Source organism: Blennius ocellaris, assembly GCF_963422515.1.
Source record: "Blennius ocellaris genome assembly, chromosome: 1".
NCBI classification, from domain to species: domain Eukaryota; kingdom Metazoa; phylum Chordata; class Actinopteri; order Blenniiformes; family Blenniidae; genus Blennius; species Blennius ocellaris.
The window spans coordinates 25,240,098-25,253,826 of record NC_137650.1 but is presented as its reverse complement, the minus strand read 5'-3'; the positions used below and the strand labels follow the sequence as shown (position 1 = coordinate 25,253,826).

The following is a 13,729-nucleotide window of genomic DNA, read 5'->3' as shown; positions in this document are numbered from 1 at the left end:
GAATCCTGGAGAAAAAAAAAATACTTCACGAATTGTGAGTAAATATCCAACTACCCCCCCCTTTAGATTTTATCCAGATCTCCACTGTGGCCGGGGTTTTCAGGAATCATCGTTTGTGGTGAGTCGTGGCTGCGTTTAAGTGTAATTGCATGGCAAAAACGCAGAGAAATATTACGGGTTTTTTTGTTTGTTTGTTTGTTTTTCAAATACCCAGGTACGTGTAAATCTGCACACTAGCAAAGCTTGATGAGACACACCAGACAACAATCAAAAGTAATCAGGGGAGGAGAGGGAGCACATGAGGGCGGAGTCACAAGACACAAGAAGGGAGGAAAGAAGACACAGAAGCTTGGTTTTGCATGAAATATAACATAACCAACTGATGGTAAATAGATGTATTTTTGAAGTTTTCCTTTTGTAGTGAACGCGCTTGAGGGGAAACAAGTGTGCGTGCCTTCCCTCAGTTAAATGATCGCACACTCGACTTGTTGACCTGCATCTCCTCTCCTGTTGTTTAGTTTAATAGCCTGTTCGTCTCATGCACTTAAGTTTTATCTGACTCTGTTTTTCTGTCAGACAAAAGTAGCCCGACTGTGAATTGGTGCATGACGCCGTCCTGATAAATACTGACATGGGGACAGCCTGTCACAGCAATGATAACTGACCTTCTGAGAGTGGACTGAGAAAGTGAAAGTATTAAATATCTCCAACCTGTATTTGCTTCCATCCTCATTGCAACTTTCTTCCACTTCCTGCCACCTCACAGCCCAAAACACTGCCATAAACTGCAGACTTCTGTGATTTGTAAAACATGAGTAAAGTTTTCACCAAGAAATTTCAAAAAGAGGTAACTTTCTTTGTTATTTATATAATATATATCTTCTGTACTATTCTATATTACTTATATTATACAACTTTGAGAAGCCATTATGCCTCAAATGTATGTTTTTGCGTTGTGGCATTACACCAGAAGACCTGGAGAAGATCCACTAATACACAATAAATCATACAAACTTAGCAAAAACAAACCAAAAGTATACATATAGGAAAGGAAACTAACCACCTCACCAATATCTGCAGACTTTCTCCATGGGATTAATAAAGTAATTCTATTCTATTCTATCCCATTCTGTTAGTTCTTATTCAATCTAATTTTAGGGGGTAGCAACATCTGCTTTTTTCCTTGAAGTTCCATATTGCAAAAATATGGACCGGTTCATGAAATCACTTCTTATTTGAACTGCTGGAAGCATGCAGCCACATTTCCTCTCTATTTCCCTCTCTATTTTTCTCTCTCTTTCAGTTTTTAGCAGAAATAGGGACTTTGCTTTTTAAAGATAATTACCATGAATCTTCAGAGTGAGAGCTGATCTCTAAAATTAAGGAAATTGCCTCCTACACATAAACTTTCAGTGCAACTTCAACTCAAGATGACATTTCAAAGAAAAGCTGTGCGTGTGTGTGATGATGACAGAGGGTGTTTAATTTACCAACTTATCGAACACTTCCGTTCTTAAAACAAAACCTGGCAATCTTCCCCTTTTGACAGTGTTTGCAGGTTTTGTTTGAGCCGGCGAAAAGCTCCCCTGCAGACTCTGGAAGCAGAGACGAAAACTCGGGGTGCTGCTGCTTGTGGTTGGAACAAAAAGCACATGAGATTGAAATTCCTGGGGAGGAGAGGGTGATGGCATGGCTGAGGATAAAACAGAGAGCTGTCACGACACAAGAAGCAGCAGTGGAGGATGACAGGAGCGCCGGGCTACAGATAGGCACAGTGGGTGTGCGTGGGCAGCTGATGAATATACACTCTAAACAAGCCTCAGAGCAATAAAGACATGAATTGTACTTCCCCTGCATGTGGGATCCTGAGGTGGTATCCTTTTTTCTTTTTTTTTTTCCAAGACGGAGAATTATAACTGTTGCTTTACTTCACTTTCAAATATCACAAACAACCACAGTGATGATGTAAAATTAATTCTCCTTCAATATAAAGATATCAGATTTACAATTTCCCAGAATAGTCATATTTTACATTCTCTCTCTCTCTCACTCTCTCTCACTCTCTCTCTCTCTCTCTCTCTCTCTCCTGTAGTCGTTACTCTCCATGTCCTCTCCGTCTATACATTCCTGCAGCAATTGAAAGTTTATTTATCACAATCCTTCTCTCGCTTTCTGTCCCCTAATCTCAACCAGAGCAGCAGAAAGGCACCACTTCTAAGCCTGGCTCTACAAATGTTTCTTTATGTTAAAAGGGAGGTTTTTCCTTTCCACCATCTTCTATTTTTGATCATATGGAATAGTTTTGTCCTTCTCCGTCAACATGCCTTCAGATGACTGTTGTCCTTGGCACAATACAATACAATACAATGCAATGCAACACAATACTTTGTTTTGTTTTGTTTTGTCCATACATTCAATTTATTCTATTTGGGGTACTTTGTGGCACTAAATTCCTTAATCTGGTTCAATCTGGTCAAATAATTACCTCAAACAATCAGAGGAAATAAAGAACACCAGATACTGCACAATAACATTCATTCTTTGGCCCATTTGCTGTTAATTTCGGTTAGTGTTATCGTCATTTTGCCTAGACTTTTTCCCAGTTTGGTGAAGCTACTCGGAGCTGTGATAGGTGACAATATGAGATGGAGCCAAACTTCAAGACTTTTTTTGTAAAGTGTTGCCAACACAAACCTTCTACCAACTGTTAGTTTTTATGGTTGGCACTTTTGTCCACTCGGTAGAATGTCCCTGGTTTGAGTCAGTGTTCTTCAAGGCCTCACTGTGTGGAGTCTGCATGTTCTCTCTGGGTGTGAATTGATTTGCTCCCAGTACTCCTGTCTCCTAGAAGGTCCAGGTTCAAATACCGGCCGGGGCATTTGTGTGTGGAGTCTATATGTTCTCCCCGTGTGTCCGTGAGTTTTCTCTGGGTACGCCATTTCCTCCCACAATCCAAACACACTTACACACACACACTTACAGGTCACCTGCCCATCACAAGACTACCACTGAGACACACAACCACACACTACACATCAGAGAATGACTTATTTCTTAACAGGTATGTCTTAACATGTATGGAAGATGAACATGGAGCAAATTCCAACAAAAAGTTAACCCGCCCTGATTTAAACCAAGATCTTTCAAATTTCTCCAAATATCTATTTTTCCCCACTCATAGAACTTAAATAAATGTGCTTATTTAATTTCCACCATAGATTAAACCAAACAAAGACAGATGGCTGAAGAGCAGAGAAAACACAGAGGGGAACCCTTTTGACATCATCTTGGACTATTTTAAGACCAGCCAGAAATGAGTATAATGAAGCAACTCAGTCCTGCCCAACATATGGTTCTTTAAACCATTGCACAAGAAAATGCATATAACTATTCCTATACACTATATCAGTCTCATATCTGTGATATTGCCTTGTTTGTGTATCACTACAGCGGCAGATCATGTGTACATTGTAATTCACTGGACGTACACAAGCTGGCTCGTCATCTGTTTAGAGATGCAGTACACATCGCCTGGCCAGAGGGCATTTCCCTTCTGCTCTCAGTACAAGGTTCCACTGAACCGACATGACACACAGCCGGACAAGAAATGTTTTCCACAGTCAACACATGCCAGTCCACTAGTGTCAGACAATAAGAAAATCCTGTTTACACAGTGGAGAATAAAAGCATTAGCAGTTCAACTGCCCATAAGGAAAATAACAGTTCTTTAACAATAAGATGTTCTGGGATTTTACAGACAAATTGTACGTTTTGTCTATTTGTGTCTATATGACATCTGTGAAATGATATCTTCGAAAAGTACCCTGCAAGAATAAAGGTGAACGATATGCTGTTTGAGATGAGCCATTTTCCACAGATAAGCCGGAGCCGAAATTTGACATTGGAACTACAGTGATATGCTTCCATCTGGTGTCGAAAATGAGACATTGCAGGCTTGTACAACCTTCATTATGTAACGAATACTGTCCTGCACTGTCCATCATGGCATCCTCTGGTCATGTGATCCAGGCCTATCTTGAAGGGTGGCCTTCATGAATGAAACAACACAAGCAGGAAACAATAGCCTTAACATTTATTAAATAACCCATGATATCAGGTATAGGCACAGCAAAACAGATCAACCTGAATCTATTTATTGAAGCTAGCTAGATCCTTGAACTTCATACACACACACACTGAGCAAATTCAATTTACAGAAATGGATCACAAGCATTATAATACAATGGATACAAATGATTTTGAACAAATTCCTCAGCATCAGCTTTTGTCAGATCAACAAAATCTTCCCTCATCTTCTATGAATTGTCCTTTCTTTATACAGACTGATAATGTACAGATGAGATAATGGAACATGCTTTTTGTAGCCACATTATATCACTGAAACCGGTATCAGAAGATGGTCCTCCAAGCACTCTGCGCTTAACAATATTTCATTCATTTTCCCATGTGTAAATTGAGAGACTTCTGACTTCCCGATGACTTTTCTGGAGGCTTATCGCACTCATGATCACGCAGTGCCTTTCCATTAGTGTCTCTGAAAAGGTCCAGAGAGGCTCAATGGATATCTTTTTCCAGGTACTCCAAGCTGGGTGCGTCCAGCCTTTGTTCCTGGTTGCGGTTCTTTGTGAACTCCTTCAGCATATCCATGACCTCCCCCTGGTAGACGTCAGGAGTTGGCTGAGCTTCTATAATGCCCCCAAAAAGAGAACAGGTTTAATGCATTTTATTCAACTGCACCAGGAACAAAGTTAAATTGTCGACATTATAGAAGATAAATAAACAGATGGCTGCAGAACAATGAAGACTCAGATGAAAGCTTGGATGATTATTTTCCTAATTCTGTATTACAGTAATTTATAGGGTGAGAAAACTTTATTGTCCCAAGTTGCTGTTAGTTGGATGTGTTAATGTTCTGTTTTTCACCAACAAAATATATAATTAATTGAACCAATGAATAACTGAATCAAATTAAAAATAATTTATAAAAATAATATGGTCCCAGGACAGCAAAGGGATCTAAAATGGTTATCTGTGCCAAGTGTTTTATAGTAGCTCCTCTAAAAGCTAGAGGTTTTTATTACATTGCAAAACCCAATAGAATACTTGCAATCCATCTAAAAATGTATTCGGAATAAACAACATTAAAGTTTCTGCTGATGCCATTGTATGAGGGATATATTCCTTGGCATAATTTGGCCCCCCGAGCTCCCAAAGTAACATGATTTAGACATCAAGAATATCTTGATGGCTACTAAAATGTCATGTCAACAAGCTTAATGTGTATTTATTGAAGATGAAAATTCATCCATCATACTCAAATGGCCTCCACAGATCCACAGACCAATGGAGCATCTCTGGGATAGTTTCACACCATGCAGTAAAACTGCACAATGTTATTGTGGCTGAAAAGCTCTGGGAAATGTTTACAGAATCTTGGTGAATCTGTGCCAGAAGGACTACCGGCAGGCAAAAAAGGATCAAAACTGGTTCTGGTAAAGTGTATTTAGTAGTTTGTGTTTTTAACATTTTATTATTTAAAATGTGTTGAGACAGCATTAGCTGCTATACATTCTGTGTGTTGCATGAGATTTCACAGCAAATATTACACGTCCTTGAGACTATTCTCACCTGTTGCCCAGTAGTAGATGTCCCAGTCATTGCTCGGTTCATTAATAATTCTGTCATACTGCTGCAGCTGGATCTCGCTCATTGTGTTGAGGTATCGCTTTGCAAAAAGGCTGCAAAAGAGATGGAGAATTAATTAAGAGTTGGGGTTCTCTCTACAAATGAGAAGTATTATCTCAGTGACGAATGAAAGGACAGCACGCAATGAGCTTGAAAGACAGAAGTGATTCAAATGAAACCCACAAAACTTAAAAATCAGCTGCAGCTTATATCTTGCACATCTGCCCTAAGGAAGCTAAAATACAGTTTCACAAGATTTTCAAACATTGTCATATGAACATTGAAAGCGTACTTATTAGTAAAGAGTGGTTTCTACAACCGAGAAACGTATACTGTATATAATTACACAAAAGGATTGTTGGGGAGAATCTCTGTTAAATTGAATGGATAGTTGTAATAGTAGCACTTTATATCATGTGTGGCTTGAATGTGAAAACCTTAAATGTAAATATAAACACAAAAAAAAGAATGGGTACATGAAGAGTTTAACAACCTGAGCAGTATGCAGTTCTCCAACATGCCTCTCTTGCGGCTCTCATACAAGAGTCTGCGTCTTTTGATGTGAGCGGGCTCGTCCAGCTTTTCCTCCCAGGGGGGCAAAGGAATCTCAATGAGATCAACCTTCGTGTCATCAGGGGCATCCCCACGGTAACCACGGGTAGATACCAGCCCCGTGACGACTGGTCTCCAAGATGCCTGGCATACCCCTGTTAGCAGCTGTAATGAGACAAACGCATGTGTTTGGAATTGCACTTGTGCCATGTTGTGTCATACAACATATGATGGTCGAACTATTCACTCAATATAGTCTGTGTACACTGCCACAAGTCTTTGTTTTCAGTAACATCATGGTTGCTTTCAAAGGAAAGCTTTGTCAACAGTAAAATCATTGACATGTTTCCTCATACAGATATTCAAGCTTTTACTATCACAATAAACTCATTATTGTCAAACTCATTAAAAAAGTGTTGTTTGCAATGTTTCATAACAAGGCCCTTGGCATTCCACTTTAAGTATTGTTGCCCTTCTTATTATACCAAGACCAGTATTATTTTGTCCGGTTTAACAGTGCATGTCTTTCTCACAGTAAATAATGTGTAAATAATGTGTAACCACTATTCAACATTTTGGAAACAATGCAGGTATTTACGTATTTTGACAATGAAGATTGTGAAACTTCCGGGAAAAAGACAGAAATGGTCTTGAATAAACATAGATGTGTGTAATATTAGCTGCCTGTTCCGTTTTGGGGAAAAAAGTGTTTTTCATTAGACCTATGGGTAAAGAGTAACGTAGAGGGTACTTGTGTAATAACCGACGCCGCCCTGTTGTACAACTGTTTACTTCTGCATTGTCCTCTAACATGCCTGCACGTGGATAATAACATCACTGACACAACTACACAAGCCGCAACTATCAGCTTACCACACAACCGACTATGCTTGCATTGTATCATTATATTGCAACAGACTGTATTATACTAAATAAATGTCAGTTCACGTGAGATCTTTCGAAAGTCCTCGATTTAAAAGGTACAAGTTAGCATACTTTAACCGACAAATTCGTGAAAAGAATGAATCGATGTAACTCACCCTTTTCGCAATAGCAGAGGAGAGCATTTTAGTCACCTCTATGGTCTCTTGAGGAGCTTCTTGACTTCTCCAAAAACGTTTGTGATCTCACACTGAAATTACACAAGCAGCAATCGCGTCACAGCGACTGGAACTTAGTAAACCTACTAAACGAACGCCATGGTGTTTCCGTTTCGTCCTGTGATTGGCTGGTATATCTTCCTTTTCAGGGTGGGGCAAACTATTACGAGTGGTGATTGGTTAAGACCGTGAAAATTATCCAATCAGAGATAGAGTAGGGCTGGTAATGGCGTCCTCACAGTAGGACTATTAAAATGTAATAGGGGTTTTCACAAAAACAGCGCACTCATATCGCCATGATGCCTCGACAATAGTAATTTTTACTTAACAGAAAATAATAATTTCGTTGGAATGAAAGGGAGTCTAGTTAATTTTTGGAGGGGTTTTTTTTGCTCCCAAACGACATAACCGACGTTGTATTATCGCCTCATTGGAAGTAGGAACCTATTGTTGTTTGTTGTTTTGTCCGGTATAATGTTCCGGATGCACTTCGATGTTCACGTACCGAAAGATTAGCCGAGTTAGCCTTAGCAAGCATGTAGTGGTGCTAAACTAGCAGCGGATGCCCTCATGCGATAAACAGCTTTCGTGTATTTCAGTGTTTGCTTCACAAATACAGTTTTGCGAGTTTTACCCGCTTCTGGTATTTTCTGTCTTCTTTTGTTTCGGCTCCAGCATAATTTTTTGTGAGCTCGAGCGGAGCATTAGCTAACAAAACACGACGTTGCGTAGACAAAGATTTATCGAACCGTGCACCTGTTGTTGTGTAAATACTGAAAACTTTGCACGGTGTGCATATGCAAACGGCACTAGAAAGCAAAAAGTGACTGCGGTGTCGGCAGATCGTGGGCCGGCGGGATGGCTGCTGCAGGAGCCGCAGCCGGACCGAGCACATCGAACCAGGACCTCATCGACCTGTACGGGGACCTGAACCCCAATGACGAGGTTTGCTTTCATCTCAACTAATTCATCAACGAAATATGGTGGAGTTTAAACGCACATTTGTTTCGCATGTTGGTGTAGTGGGTAGTTGCAGTTTTTTGTTTTGAACAAGGAAGTTAAGATACATATACAGTAAACAACTTGCAACATTGGTCAGATGATTACGAATAAGATATTAATGTACGAGTATGGGTCGAAGGTGAGGAAGATAGACGCATGGCTTATTTCTTGGCAATTCCCCTTTTCTTGTTTGTACTTTTGTTTTCACATCCGGGTGCTCACAGTCACGGTTTCCGGGGCATTTGGGTGATGGGCGCGATCTACTGATGGCTCTGCGCAAATAATGAATCCTTAAGTTTAGCTCACATACTGATCGATCCCGCAGCAACATCAACTGATCTTTGTGCAAATAACAGATCCAATATTTGCAATGTGAAATCAGTAGATTGTGCAAATTGCTCAAAGGCGCTGGAAACTGACTGAGAATACCTAAAGCCAGATGTTAAAACATAACCGCAAACAGAAAAGGAAATTATCAAAATGCAAAACTAACTTGTCTTCCTTACCTACAAATTCGTACATTAATCGCTTATTTCAGTTTAGTATATCGCCTGTAAAAATGCAAGCATGATTCATTCAGACTGTTTTTGATTCAGATTATGTTTTATAGTTCAACACAATGTACACAACCACATGGTAACAAATTCCACTAATAATAATGCAGATTTCTTTAAATCATGTTCTCATTCAAGGCCTAGACAATTTCATGGAATTGATGGATCAGTCCTCTTTGAAAGAATTTCCCTCTGAGATTAGTAAACTATTTCTATTCCATTTGCAGTACCCCCAACAGGGGAATCATTTTCTTTGGATTATTTTCCATGACATTTCAACACCAGGAAGATAACAATTAATTTACAACTTCCTCCCTCAACAATTCCATATCTTGCCTGGTTGAAGTAGTTTTTGAAAATGTGCCTCTTTCTAGTTTCAAATCTCAGTTTAGAAGTTGGGAATAAACTAAAACTGGAGATTATGGCAAAACACTTGTATAATACATATTTGATGGGTTCTGTTTTACTTGCTCTCTGTTCATTTATTGTTATATCGACACTTTTTAAATTTTATATTTTTAGTTCATGGTACCTTTTGAATATCATTTAGTTCAAATTAGTGTTCAAATTCTAATAATTGTTTTTTTTTTTTTTTACTTTACTACTTTCATCAAACCACACATCCTCATCGGTGTGACAGTATTTGCATTTGCCTTGCATTATTTGCATTTCAGCTTATTGATGCTTTGCTCTTTCAACTGTATAGGGCAACAATATATAAAAGTAATGCTGTTTTATGTTTCCATTCCATACAGGATTTGGTAAGACTTGCAGAAGCAAATGAACTTTTCGATGATGTTCTGACTGGTTCCGTCAATCAAGAAAAGGCAGCGAATGCTGAGCGCTCTAAGGACACGCCAGACAAAGATGAGGATGAACCAAAGCAAGTGGTTGCACAAGCGGTGGGAAATTCACAGAGGAAATTATCTTTATATATTGGAAATTTCTCCTGGGTGAGCAATAGTCTCTTTGTATTCATGCAAGTTACATTATTTATTTACCAATATAGTTGGTTTTTTTTATGATGTAGGCTTAAATGAAATTGATGGTAAAACAGAATAGAAATGTCTATTAAAACTTTTAAAATTCACAGTGGATATCTGACAAGGACCTAATACATATGGCTCAACGGCTGGGAGTGAAGGACATCTTGGAGATCAAATTTGCTGAAAACCGAGTGAACGGACAGTCGCGGGGGTACGTTTTTGTTGTGGTTCTAAAATAGTAAAGCAAACCCTTGAAAAATGAATCATTCCCGTATCATGATCTGATGTTGGCAGTCACATATGTATGATTGATTTCTACTCTGTGATACAGCTATGCGGAGGTGGTGGTGTCCTCAGAAGAGTCGCTCAAAGTATTACTGGAAAAAATCCCCCAGTGTGACCTCAACGGAGAGAGGGTAGATTGTCGCTTTGCTACTCGTCAGAACCTCAGTATGTTTGAAGATATAGCAAACAAACGTAAGCGCAACGCTACTTAATCAAAAACGGCATTTGATAATGAATTTTAATGCAAAGTACTGGTCAGACTCACAATGTGTATATATTTTGTTAAATATTTTCTCAACAGGTATTCCCATCCGTGTTAATTCTAAAGATTCCAAGGAGAACGACTCTTCTGATAAGCCTTCCTCAATATTATCACAGGAGCCGAGCCCTCCACCAGTACCTCCACCTTTTCCACCCTATCCGTTTTCAAACAGGTTTCCCTCAATACCCAGCCCATATATGAATCACCCCCCTCCGCTGTTCCCTCCTATGCCACCAGCAATCCCTCCACCCATGCCACCGCATTTGTTTCCCCCTCACCCCTTGCCCGTCCCACCACCTCCTAGTCTGCATATAAATCCTGCGTTTTTCACTCCGGCTCAAGATGGGCACAGCAGCAACGCATACAACCAACAAAAGTAAGTAAAGACACTGCTTATAATAACATAGCTTCTCATTGGGAGTACAGAAAATTAAAGTAGCACTACATTTTAATTAGGTTAAAATGTAATGCTAAATAAACTTTAGACTGGAATAGAATGTCAAAACAATCCTGGTTGTGTAAATCTAGTGTACGAATCTGTACTTGTTCAGTAATCCTTTCTTTCTGTGTCGCTGTCTTTTCTTACAGACACACGTCACATACCACAGACAGAGACCGCGAGGACCTAATGAACAGAAACAGAGCGATTGCCAGCAGCGCCATCACCAAGGCAGTGTCTGGAGCAACCACTGGTAAGTACGACCAATCTGTTTCTCTCAAGTAGAAGAAAGAACTCCACTTGATAAGTCTATACCTACGAGTGGTAAACAGACGGTTGAAATCAAAATATATGCTTTTCCATCGCAACCATTCTTTGAAATACATGCTTTTAAATCTGAAATGTTTGCTAAAAGTTGAAACATTGGGCTTTGTAAAGAACTACACAGAACCTTTACTGAAAAATGATACGTAATTAACATGCACAGTTCATTTGTAAGGATCTCAATAATTTGTAAGGATTCCATTTTCAAAGGCAGAACTTTCTACTTGGAATTAGATCAGGCCGGTTACTTGATTAACTGTGATTTGGCAACACAGTTATGTACAAGTATGCAGCTTTGGTGTGTGTGACCATTCTTCTGTCAGGTGTATCTGCCTTCCAATCATCTGTGGAAATTGAGATGTTATAGCAGATATATAGAAATTCAGAAGAACCCAACATTTTCGTTATTCTGATTTACTTGTTGCAATGCCATAACTCAGAGATTTGAGCATAAATCAAGCTGAAACCATTTTCTATTGATGGTAAAGGTTCTGTTCTATAAAAACAATGTCAGGTGCTTTTTGCCTGCATCATTGAAGTGTTAAACCAATATAAAGAAATGTCTATAATATCTCTCATAACCTGATCTTCCCCACTCTTAATGTAGGAGACCTGCAAGTCGCCATGGAAACCCTGCTAACGGCCATTGCCATCATTAAGCAGTCCAGGGTATATGGGGACGAGCGCTGCCAGGCCCTGGTCACCTCACTCAAGGACTGTCTAGTCTCCATCCAGGGCAACGATAGCCGCAGGTTGGCTGAATTTGCATCAGAGCTCTTATTATTTTTCCTCCAAAGCCTAAAATGGCTTTTCCGTCCGTTCCTTTTTCTTAAAATACATTTCTCCTCACAGGAGTAGTAGTCGTTCTGGGGATAGGGAAAGAGACCGGGACAGAGGTCGTGACAGAGAGCGAGAGCGGGACAGAGATCGGGACAGAGGCGATTCTTCCGGCTGGGACGGTGCAGGAATGTCTCGAAGGCACAGAGAGCGCTCCTGGAGCGGAGAGCGGGACAAGGAGCGCTCACGGGAACGGGAGCGGGAACGTCACAGAGATTACAGAGACAGATACCGCTAAAGGTGGTGAGCTCATCACTAATGACTTTCGCTCCATTCTTACCCCGATACATTCGTTTAACTCTCATCCTGTACAGAACATTCTGTTGTTTCTGTGATGTTCTGGTTTTGCATAATCCTCCCGATAGTACAGCATTCTCGCTTCTAACCAAAGTATCTCTGATGCAGTTTTTAAACTTTGCTGCATGCTCGTTCCATTTCTGAGTCCTCTGAACCGTTTTTGATGAACTCCGCATCAGATTGAATAGACAACTCCACCATACACTAGTCCGTCAGATCTAATTAATTATATTCAGATCAATTTTGTAATAGAACCATGAAGCCACTGACTGCCTAATTTTTTTTGTTTGTTTTAAATCAAATTAAAAGTCACTGTGACACACTGGGTTTTTCGTGGAACTTTACTTTGTCGGAGAGCAGATCATTGAAATCACCATAATCTCAAATGGAAACTATTGTCATTAGACGAACCCCTAAAACTGAGTAGTGACAGGTTTGTGCTATTCATCAGTAACACAATTTTACGGCTTTCCCCCTTTTAAGTTGAAATTTAACCGTGTGAAAATTTGCCCAATTATCTCTCAATGTTTGAATGAAACTTTTTGTCAAGTACATTTTGTTGCTTTAAGGGTATATATTTGTTTTACATACAGATTCTAACTAATAAAATGTCATATCTGAGCTTCAATGTATGCGAAGACGGTCGCAGTGGTACTTTTTAGTCCAAAGAAAAAGATTCGGTGAACTCTTAAAACCTGGAGCTGATATTTCATCCCTCATTAGATTGCATCACAGCCTACCGGCCACTGCGTCACTGAAGAGACATTAATTTTAGGACAAAGCTTTTGGAAAGTTTTGTTTCCGCCTTTGAACACCTGAGCTTGTTTGTTTGTTTGATACGAGCTGAAAATAGACAGCACTTTCCTCATTCTTTATTTCCATGAGGGATGGGTGAAAATGCTTGTCTCAAGTTATTGGCCACTTTCAAACTGACTTTTGTGTGTTTCTCCATCCCCTAGGTTGGAGAAGTGTCGTCATGGGACAAGTAGAGTAAAGACAGGACTGTCTGTTTTTACGCCCAGTGTATAAAATCCTGCCCCCTGCCACCCTGGAAACTTAAGGTGATACAGAAGAATTGTATCTCCCTGAATTGTACTTGTTTTATTCACCAGTCAGATGTTCATACCGGGACTTCTAATTTAAAACACAGGAGGAAAAAAAAATAAAAATTTAAATGACTGTAGATTAGTTGCAGCGACTTCAGATTTCAGGACTTGCATGCACAGTAACACTTCTTAATAACTTGTGTAATACAGTGTAATGTTTATCACGTTTTTTTTGTATTGAATCAACAAAATTAAAAAAAAAAAAAAAAGTCCTGAATTTGTGTTTTCTCTCCATACATATGATTTTGTTAATTTTCTTAGGCTATTTAAACTTGAAAT

At 39.5% G+C, this 13,729-nt stretch overlaps 2 protein-coding genes across 3 annotated transcripts; one reads left to right on the top strand and one right to left on the bottom strand.

The window, feature by feature from the left end:
• Positions 1 to 4,082: 4,082 nt before the first annotated feature.
• On the bottom strand, positions 4,083 to 7,416 carry sdhaf2 (succinate dehydrogenase complex assembly factor 2). Its single transcript, XM_080496527.1, has 4 exons — positions 7,299 to 7,416; positions 6,200 to 6,423; positions 5,650 to 5,759; positions 4,083 to 4,706 (listed from the first exon to the last, which is right to left on the bottom strand). The coding sequence occupies exons 1-4, from the start codon at positions 7,323 to 7,325 to the stop codon at positions 4,576 to 4,578; spliced, it is 492 nt and encodes a 163-aa protein (XP_080352653.1). The 5' UTR covers positions 7,326 to 7,416; the 3' UTR covers positions 4,083 to 4,575.
• A 296-nt stretch (positions 7,417 to 7,712) lies between these two features.
• On the top strand, positions 7,713 to 13,641 carry LOC308132039 (cleavage and polyadenylation specificity factor subunit 7-like). Of its 2 annotated transcripts, none has more exons than XM_080498978.1 (9): positions 7,713 to 8,303; positions 9,670 to 9,867; positions 10,008 to 10,111; positions 10,232 to 10,377; positions 10,487 to 10,823; positions 11,036 to 11,139; positions 11,818 to 11,962; positions 12,063 to 12,287; positions 13,304 to 13,641. In XM_080498978.1, the coding sequence occupies exons 1-8, from the start codon at positions 8,217 to 8,219 to the stop codon at positions 12,283 to 12,285; spliced, it is 1,344 nt and encodes a 447-aa protein (XP_080355104.1). In that variant the 5' UTR covers positions 7,713 to 8,216; the 3' UTR covers positions 12,286 to 12,287; positions 13,304 to 13,641. The 2 variants fall into 2 exon arrangements, with proteins under 2 accessions (XP_080355104.1, XP_080355105.1); XM_080498979.1 differs by having other exon boundaries at positions 12,063 to 12,290.
• The last annotated feature ends 88 nt before the right edge of the window (positions 13,642 to 13,729 follow it).